This window comes from Labeo rohita, chromosome 17, assembly GCF_022985175.1.
Source record: "Labeo rohita strain BAU-BD-2019 chromosome 17, IGBB_LRoh.1.0, whole genome shotgun sequence".
Classification (NCBI taxonomy): domain Eukaryota; kingdom Metazoa; phylum Chordata; class Actinopteri; order Cypriniformes; family Cyprinidae; genus Labeo; species Labeo rohita.
In genome coordinates, this window is record NC_066885.1 from 28,293,024 (window position 1) to 28,302,919 (window position 9,896).

The window sequence follows — 9,896 nt, forward strand, 5'->3', positions numbered from 1 at the left end:
ATTATCACATGATTCCTCTGAACACCGTGATTCAAAATAATGATTCCTATTCTTTGTCATGTAATTTTTTGAACACAGATTCAAAATGATTCCTATATAGTATCACATGATTCCTCCACCGTGATTCAAAATGATTCCTATTCATTATCACATGATTCCTTTGAACACCATGATTCAAAATAATGATTCCTATTCATTAGCATGACTCCTTTGAACACTGTGATTCAAAATAACGATTCCTATTCATTAACACGATTCCTATTCATTATGATTCCTCTGAACACCGTGATTCAAAATAATGATTCCAAATCTTTGTCACCTGATTTTTCTGAACCCAGATTCAAAATAATGATTCCTATATGATATCACGATTCTTCCACCGTGATTCAAAATAATGATTCTAATTCATTATCACATGATTCCTTTGAACACCATGATTCAAAATGATGATTCCTATTCATTAGCATGATTCCTTTGAACACTGTATAGCGATATAGCGAAAATAGCTATTCTTATTCATTAACATGATTCCTATTCATTATCACATGATTCCTCCAAACAGTGTGATTCAAAATAATGATTCCTATTCATTAACACGATTTCTATTCATTATTATATGATTTCTTTGAACACCACGATTTAAAATAATGATTCCTATTCATTAACATGATTCCTATTCATTATCACATGATTCCTTTAAACACCATGATTCAAAATAATGATTCCTATTCATTAGCACGATTCCTTTGAACACTGTGATTCAAAATAATGATTCCTATTCATTATCACATGATTCCTCTGAACACTGTGATTCAAAATGACCCTATTCATTTTCACATGATTCCTCTGAACACCATGATTCAAAACAATGATTCCTATTCATTATCACATGATTCCTCTGAACACCGTGATTCACAATAATGATTCCTATTCTTTGTCACATGATTTCTCTGAAAACAGATTAAAAATGATTCTTATTTATTATCATGTGATTCCTTTGAACACTGTGATTCAAAATAATAGGCTGTGACCCTGAGAATATTCCCCTCCAAAAAAGAATAATCGTAACAGGCAAAGGCAAATCATATTATATTATAACTTTATTAGAAATATATTTACAATCTTCTTTATATACAACACACTATCAACTGCAGGGCCTGAATTTGGTTTTTCTTCTATCATCTGTGCTCATATTAATAGATTTAACATATCAGAAGCCCTCACGTTAGCTTATTATCATGCTTCTGGCTGATCTTCAATAAGCACATGCATTAACAACTTCATAAACTATAACAAATGGAAATAGGATGGGTGTCAGATTTTGACAGAGAAGGACGAGCCACACGAGCAGCCGTGTTCAGCCTGTGGGTTCTTCAACACCTGAAAGGAAGAACGGATGAGCTCCTGACTGAAGTCAATAGTGGATCCTTTGACAAACTCCAGACTGTCCGGGTCAACTATTATCCCGACACCATTTTTTTCAAACACTCTGGAACGAAGAGACCAAAAGCAAGAGGTCAACAAAAATTAATTATCATGGTTTTACTAAATATTCACATTTCTGTTGTAATGGGTGCCTTCAAACCACTGCTTAAAAACTTTGCAAATCATGTGTTATGAACCAGTGGTTCAGAGTGCGTTTCAACTTCCAAATTCACATGATTTCAATAAACAAATCTTTGTGAAGTCAAATTTAGACTGTTTGCCCTCATTAACCTATGAATTGAGATCACCTTTTTTTCTTTTTTACACCTTATTTTGCCTTGATTTTGGATCAGTTTTACACATTTGTAGGCATTTTAATAAGACATTTGTGTAATTAAATGAAAAAGTAGTAGCTAATAGTCTTTGGTTGGCCTGTTTCAAAACCCTGAAAATTAATAAAATAACACATACAGGCACTTCGTATTGGTTAATGTGATGATTTCTTAATTGCATTAATTGCATGTGAATCATTTTGAGAAGCAAAGCTTTGAAAAGGTTAATTTCTACCATCATTAACAAACATTAAGACTTTTGATTTGGTACAAAGGCACAAACATTTCTGTTCTTTGGAGAGAGATAATTATTAGAAATGTTAGGATAACTAGATAAAATTATGAACAGTAGCAAGTTTTCTGTACTCTCATCTTTAAAATGGTGATTTCACCTCCTAAAATGTATTTAACAATTTTAAAAAATACATAAATGCAACATCTGTTATAAAACATTTATATTTTATTTATTTAGGTAATTATTTAGCACTTAAAATTAAATATTTTTCATTATTTAGTAAGACAATTTAGCCTTCTACAGTTAAAATTTCTGGATACATAAAATCTTTTTTTTTTTAAATATATAACACTACAAATAGTTATATATGAATACTATTGTTTCCTATTAAATATAAGCTAAATATTGTCTAGGTCAATGGCTATTTTAAATTAATAAAACTGATCAACAAAAATTAAATCCACAATTCTCTCATGTATAGTACTAGAAATGAACAAAATCATTTGTTTAAACTGTATGCTCTTAAACGGGATGTGTTAAAAACAACACAGCCGTTGTTGTTTCTTAACACACCTCTGCGTCTAGTTAAGGACAACACATTTGGTGTTACTTTTAACTCAACCAATGAGTTATTCCTGCTCATTTCTACACACTAATGTGTTATAGTTATGCAATTTGTGCCAATTACATACACAAAATTACACAAAACTAAAAAATAGTCAACACAAAAAAAGTGTTAAAAATTAATATCCTTTTTGAGAGTGATTCTAAGTCATATCTTAAGGTTTGGTAAAATGTCTGCAAAACTCCTATAAAATATGAAAGGATACTGACCTCCTGATGTTGATGAAAACATTTTTTAAGTTTTTAAAATTTACTTTTCAAGCGCTGTACACTCTGTGATGAAAGTGCCTACGCATTGCTTTATTTTTGTAATTACCTGTCGTCTTCATTTTTAACGGTATCCACTGAGAATTTATACTGGAACCCTGAACATCCGCCTCCCTCCACTGCTATCCTCAGATACTCTCCCTTTCCCATAATCTCAGCAAGCCTCTGTGGGGAAAAATATTGATTGACTATTATTTATACCTGTCCATGTCTTGTATGATTGGTTTATTTGTTACTCCCAAAAATGTAATGTAAGATGAAGTGCAGGTGAGGTCAAACCTTGACACAGGATTCACTGAGATTGACGTTGTCAGCTGGACTGCTGGAGGGGTTCTGATGCTGTTCTTTGGTAGAAGAGGCGCTGCTGTAGCGCGCAGTGCAGGTGAGAGGAGCTGAACATGTTCTCACGGTCTCAGTTCTGGCCAACAACAAAGACACGTGACAGTGAGTAATGGCAGCACACACAATGGCCTTGATCACAATAACGCATGGCTAAGGAGTTTTGATATGCACATCATTACAATAGAATTATATTAAATAAAAGGATAGCTATGAAACAGATTAAAACGCTTTGGCTTAATATGTAAACAGAACGTTTATATGCAAGAAACTGAAAACAAACGAGTAATTTTACCATCACTTAATCAAATATTTAATTCAAATTTGGCGATGATTAATCGTCATGCATAAGTGATAGTTTAAATTATCAAACAATGTCATCTGTGCCGTTAGCTCACTATCACAACTGTTCTTAAGCTAGCTAGCTAAGCTACGTGGATTGTTTACTATCTAAAGATAAAGTACCAAAAGTAAAACAAAGTCGTATTATATCATACAATACATCCCGAAAGTATCATTGCAATTTCGCTAATTTGTGCATACTTGAGAGAGTGAAACAACGCTGTTTTAGGGGCGCTTATGAGCAGTCTTCTGGCGAATGACATCTTCTGTAACACAAACAGTACTGCGCATGCGCATAATGGAGTTATCGGAACGACGGGTTGCCAGATTCATTCGTTTAACCCTTATTTATTCATTTACGTTAATTTTTATAAATTCATACTTATTAAACTAATTTTGGGTTACAAACGAATAATAAAAGTGAACGTGAGTACGTTTTAAAAATCAGTCCTAAAAAGTTGACTTAAATTAACATAACTTTATAATAGCTCAATAAGTCACTTTAATACTGATGGTTTAGCTTCTAATGCTTATGAAAAGCAAGCTTTTTATGTCACAAAAACATTTTCACTTCAGTAAATTAAATCTGTTACTGAGCAAATTTAATGTGCAATATTTTTTTCCCATAAACGTGTCACTTTATTGGCAAACATATGGCCTCTTCACTGTAAGAAGAGTCTGTTGTGGTAAACTAAAGCAGTAAGCCCCAAGAAGCCCTGGTTTACAGTGAATTTATAATAGCTAAGGGGCGTTGTTAAGCACAACGCGAAACCCCCTCAGCTGTTATAAATATGTATATAAAGTGTAATGATATTAATAACAACATTATTCTTCCTCCAAACAATGTAGTTCCTCAAAAACGGTTGTGGTTCCTACAAACACACAGATGTAAACAAAGGTGTATATTTGTAGAATAATTTATAACAGCTTAGAACGTGACTCAACCAATCAGAATCAAGGACTGGAACTATTCTAGTTATGATATATATATATATATATATATATATATAGAGAGAGAGAGAGAGATAGATAGATAGATAGATAGATAGATGACTTAAATAATGAAACAATGATTCCTATATATATATATATATATATATATATATATATATAGATATAGATAGATATAGATAGATAGATAGAAAGATAGAAAGAGAGAAATAAATAAATAATCTGATATCAGTCACATTATGGCTCCATTTTCAAATTTTTCCCAATCAAGCCTTACAGATGCCAGATTTTTGTAATGTAAACATAAAGTTCACAGAGTTTGATTTCAATCAAACAATTTAATTAAATTGTACATAAAATCTGTATTTACACTAAAAAACACACTAAAAAAATGTTATATTGTTACAAGATTTTGTTACACATGAAATCTCTCAAACTCAATTATATATGTTTTTTAAAACAAAAATATAACTTTTAAATTGTTTTCACCCTGTATTATTCAAATGCAAACATTTTATGATTTATTGGTATTTAATGTTTATTTCAACTGTTGAAAAGTAGTGGAAGCACACACACACACACACACACACACGTCTGGTTTATTATCCTTGTGGGGACTCTCCATAGGTGCAATGGTTTTTATATTCTCCACACTGTATTTTCTATCCCCTTACCCTAACCCTACCCCTAAACCTAACCCTTACAGAAAACTTTCTGCATTTCTACTTTCTCAAAAAAAAAAAACTCATTCTGTATGATTTATAAGCTTTTGTACCCATGGGGACCTCAAGCCAGTCCCCACAATGTCAAAAATTTCAGGTTTTACTATCCTTGTGGGGACATTTGGTCCCCACAATGTAGCAAAAACAAGTACACACACACACACACACACACACACATTTCCGAAATTAAAAGAGCAAGATAATTTTACTTTTTTCGATCTCTGCGCGAGTACAATAGCTTGACAGAGGGATTTTGATATATCTGGCAACAGAGTGTCCTCCTTGTTTTTAGACCATTTCCATGAGTCACTGCTATTGGTTAAGAATTCGCCGAAACCGCGTTTACGTCATGAAGACGCCCATACAGACAGTATTTGATTGGAGAACAGTCATTCTGATCTTGTGACAAGGAAGTAAGGTGTGAAAACAGGGCTCTGAAGGAAGGGGCTGGTAAGTAAATTTAAACTAAATTCGTTGGTATTTTTTTTTTTTTTTTTAACTTTTTTATTGAGCTGAAAATCCGTATCTGTAGTATTATTTCCTGTGTCTGCGTGTGTGTTAATTGTTACGGGTCACATTTTCCTAAGAAAGTGTACAGAAACTACGCAGTGATTCACTATCGTGTGATTAAGCGATCTAATACTTGTGTTTGTACTCTGTCAGTAAAATCGTTTGTTTTTTCTCCACAGAATTTAATCTGAACCATGGATTACCGTATGCTCTGCGTTGTTTTACTTTCTTTTCTCGCCTACACTAATGCTGAGCAGGTGAAATTTGTGGACTGTGGTAAGTACTTTATGAAGTTCATATATTTAACAATTCGCATTATGTCTTCATTCCCTGTCTATGTCTTTCTAAATCCTTATTTTCTCTGTTTTTCCTTACAGGCTCAGTACAAGGTAAAGTTATAGAGGTTGACATCGTGCCCTGTCCACAACAGCCATGCCCGCTTCACAAAGGACAGTCCTACACAGTCAATGTAACCTTCACCAGTAGTAAGTTGCTTTTCACATCCAGTAACCGCTCAAATAAACCAGATCTAAATTTAGGAAATCAACAACATGGTTTTATTTCCCCTAGATGTTGCCAGTCAGACCAGCACAGCTTTGGTTCACGGTGTCGTCGCTGGTGTCCCCGTCCCCTTCCCTATTCCTCAACCAGATGGTTGCAAGTCTGGAATTCAGTGTCCCATTGAGCAGCAAAAAACGTACAGCTACGTTAACCAGTTGCCTGTCAAGAACGAGTATCCAGCAGTAAGTGTGAACTTCCTTATTTACCTCTAGTTCTAAACAATACTGTCATGTTGCATGCATTCACTTCTTTATTTTGTGTTTGTTGATTAGATAAAACTGGTCGTGGAATGGGAATTAAGAGACGACTCCAGCAAAGATTTATTTTGCATCAAGTTCCCTGTTCAGATTGTAAACTGAAGGCCAATGCTGAAGCCAAAAACTCCTACAAAGGGATACAGTTAAGAACCAAGACCTCTGGATGTGTGCCTAAACACTTTTCTATTGACCTCTTAGAGCTAATATTAGTAGATGCAGATTTTATGATTTATTCTACTACTTTTTTTTTTTTTTTTCTAACCATGACACATTTGTCATTTTAATGTATGGTCTTTAACTGTGCACACAGTGGCGCTCTGCAGAAATTGCCTAATCGTAGTTTGTTTCTAAAATTGTGTCAATGATTCACTAGAACGAGACGCTGACAAACAAACAGTGGTCGGCGCCGCTGATTAAATCAAGGGTGCACTAGCTGCTGTGTTCTGATGTTTCTAATCAAAGTTTCTTTAAACAATTGGTTGTGAACTTTTTACTTGCATTTTAAATTTGCATATTTAATAAAGACTGCATCTTAAAATGAGCTTATTTTCTTAAAACATTGACAAATGTGGCCACAAGCAAAAGCCCACAATTGATGTGCAATTATGTATATTACTCTCTGAATGAAATAAACAACTTATTTTATGGTAAACAACGATTTGTTTTTCCTATTTTTAAGGATTTTGTCCAGGATGTAAACTAGGGCAGAATAAAAATATTCTTACTGGGGTACAACGACTTTAAACCAAAGCTATATAGAATTCAGATTTTAATTATATTTCTTTCTCTACTAATGTTTTTTTTTTTTCCTCTCTCTCTCTTATGCTCATCAAGGCTGCATTTATTTGATTAAAAATACAGTAAAACTTTAATATAGTGAAATATTACTGTAACTTAAGTAATTGTCTATTTTAATATACTGTAGAGTACAGCTTGTTCCTGTGATGGCAAACCTGAATTTTCATCTGCCATTACTCCAGTCTTCGGGGTCACATGATCCTTCAGAAATCTGCTGAGTTGTTATCTGAGTTATTGTTTATGTTAGAAACTGCAGTGCTGCTTAACCTTTTTTTGGGGGAACCTTTGATACATTTTTTTTGATACCTATGATATCAAAAGAGTTAAAAAGAACAGCTTTTTTTTTTAAATAGAATTTTTTTTCATAACAAAATACTCTACCATTCAAAAATCTGGGGTCATTATTTTAATTACTTGCCATCACAGGAATATATTTAGTAGTTTATTAAAATGGAAAGCTGTTATTTTAAATTGTGATACTATTTTGCAGTATTACTGTTTTTACTGTATTTTTAATCAAATGCAGCCTTGAATCAAGAGACTCAACAACAAAATTTTTTTATTGATCTCAAACTTTTGAATGGTTGTGTATATGCCTGCTGTTCTTCAGAAAAATCCTTCAGGTCCCACAAATTCTTTGGTTTTCCTGCATTTTTGTGTATTTGAACCCTTTCCAACAGTGACTATGATTTTGAGATCCATCTCTAAACCCAGAGCACAACTGAAAGACTCATATGCAACTATTACAGAAGGTTCAAACGCTCACTGATGCTCCAGAAGGAAACAAGATGCATTAAACGTTCTGAATTTGAAAATCTGGGTACATTTAACTTATTTTGTCTTCTGGGAAGTCAGGAATGAGAAAGGAATTTAAAAAATATGATATTTAGGCAAAATAGGAAAAATGTACACATCTCCACTCTGTTCAAAAGTTTTCACCCCCCACTCTTAACTCACGTTTTTCCTTCTGGAGCATCAGTGAGCTTTTGTCCTCAACTGTATGTGTAGTAGTTAAACATAATGTATAATATTTGGGTAATAGGTTAATGCAGATCAGTGTAAAGCTGCAAAGTTATGTGTCATTACAAGAAATCACACTTTATTTTAATGTCTATGAACGGAAGCTGTCAACTCTTTCTCTTTCAAAATATGACTACTGACTACAAAATGAAATCATCAAACCAAAATAACATCTGAATGTGTGCTTTTTATTACAAGGAAACAAAAGCAAGCAACATTCCTTCAGGTACAGAAGTTTTTTGTGCCATGTACGTCATTCAAACAGTCTCTCATACTCGTTTTTCGTCTTGGTTATCTAGGCAAACATTCTGGAAATTATCAGGAGGTTTGTTTGGGACAGACATAGAGTGTATTGTGTTTTACAGGAATTTGCTAAATCCAGAAGTTTTTCCCCGGCCCTATTATCACAAAACAACATGCCATTATCACCTGCCTTATCCCAAACCAGCTGGAAACACACATCAATTTCACAGGCATGCTAAAAAGGTCAAAATAAAAACCCAATATGAGGTAGAAACCCATCATCCAAGAACCGTATGTTTTTGTTTTTAAAACAAATCTCTTCCTTCTGTTCTAAACTGAAATGAAATGGAATGTAAGTTTGTAGCATATCTTTACACAGCCCTTTCAAGAAAATGGCTGCTTTATCTCCTTTAGTGCAATTCTGTGCAAGATCAAGCATTTTGTTTTGACCAGTCAATCAAGGGTTCCACATAACTTGAAATCTTACAAACAATAAAAGTCATTATTTAAAACCAATTGTAATAACACCAATATTGGACAATGCATACGTGATATGTTCGTTCTTGCCGATATGGAACCATAAGTAACCATAGCTATATTCTCTGTTATAAACAGAATATAGCTATGGGCTATATTCTCTTTTTAACAGAAAGTCGAGCATTGACATCCACACAAACACGCTGTTATGTAATGTAATTGCGTGAAAGAAGATTCTGCTCAACTCTTTCGTAAATAACAGTATAAAGCTTGTGTTTCAGTGCTAAAATGCACCATCTTTGATTTTTGAGACAGGTTTAAGAAACTGACGAATATCTCCATTTTCTTAAAAAGAAAATACTTTTTGGGGGTGGAAGTGGATATCACCACTGTTTTGGCTTATCAATCCTTTCTGCTGAAAACAATGAAGCAATAGATTCATTTTTACATTCACAAAGAGGGTCTGATATGAAATGATCAATACCAAGCAAAAGGAAGGGAAGATACTGAATGTATCAGGATTTTCAGACAACAACTATCTGCCAACTGAAACAAAAGAAAATGGGATTGTTAGAAATTTGAATGAAAATAGTAAGGCATCTGATATGTTTTTAATATTAATACTTTAAAGAGCCATGCTGTACAGTTGATGGATGTGCAGTATGGAGCTCTAAAACTCGTATTTTGCAGGACCCAGTTCATCCAAAATCAGAGCACTAGTATGTTAACACAAAAGACTTCAGTTCAAACAGTTTCCTGTGGTCCTCAAAACAGCACATTGCTATTTCGGAGG

General features: G+C 33.6%; 3 protein-coding genes across 4 annotated transcripts in view; 1 reads left to right on the forward strand and 2 right to left on the reverse strand.

Moving 5' to 3' along the window:
* Window positions 1-1,082: 1,082 nt before the first annotated feature.
* On the reverse strand, window positions 1,083-3,868 carry isca2 (iron-sulfur cluster assembly 2). The gene is made up of 4 exons (XM_051132696.1): window positions 3,766-3,868; window positions 3,163-3,301; window positions 2,933-3,048; window positions 1,083-1,489 (listed from the first exon to the last, which is right to left on the reverse strand). Exons 1-4 carry the CDS (start codon window positions 3,825-3,827, stop codon window positions 1,315-1,317), a joined length of 492 nt encoding a protein of 163 aa, XP_050988653.1. The 5' UTR covers window positions 3,828-3,868; the 3' UTR covers window positions 1,083-1,314.
* Window positions 3,869-5,564: 1,696 nt separating this feature from the next.
* npc2.1 (NPC intracellular cholesterol transporter 2, tandem duplicate 1) lies at window positions 5,565-6,826 on the forward strand. The gene is made up of 5 exons (XM_051132697.1): window positions 5,565-5,687; window positions 5,927-6,023; window positions 6,125-6,232; window positions 6,318-6,490; window positions 6,581-6,826. Exons 2-5 carry the CDS (start codon window positions 5,942-5,944, stop codon window positions 6,665-6,667), a joined length of 450 nt encoding a protein of 149 aa, XP_050988654.1. The 5' UTR covers window positions 5,565-5,687; window positions 5,927-5,941; the 3' UTR covers window positions 6,668-6,826.
* Window positions 6,827-8,920: 2,094 nt separating this feature from the next.
* gskip (gsk3b interacting protein) overlaps window positions 8,921-9,896 on the reverse strand; it is a 6,105-nt gene continuing 5,129 nt past the window's right edge. For both annotated transcript variants that reach the window (XM_051132699.1, XM_051132698.1), the window contains one exon: window positions 8,921-9,896. This exon is cut by the window's right edge and continues 436 nt beyond it. The gene's annotated coding sequence lies outside the window, so the exon portion shown is untranslated.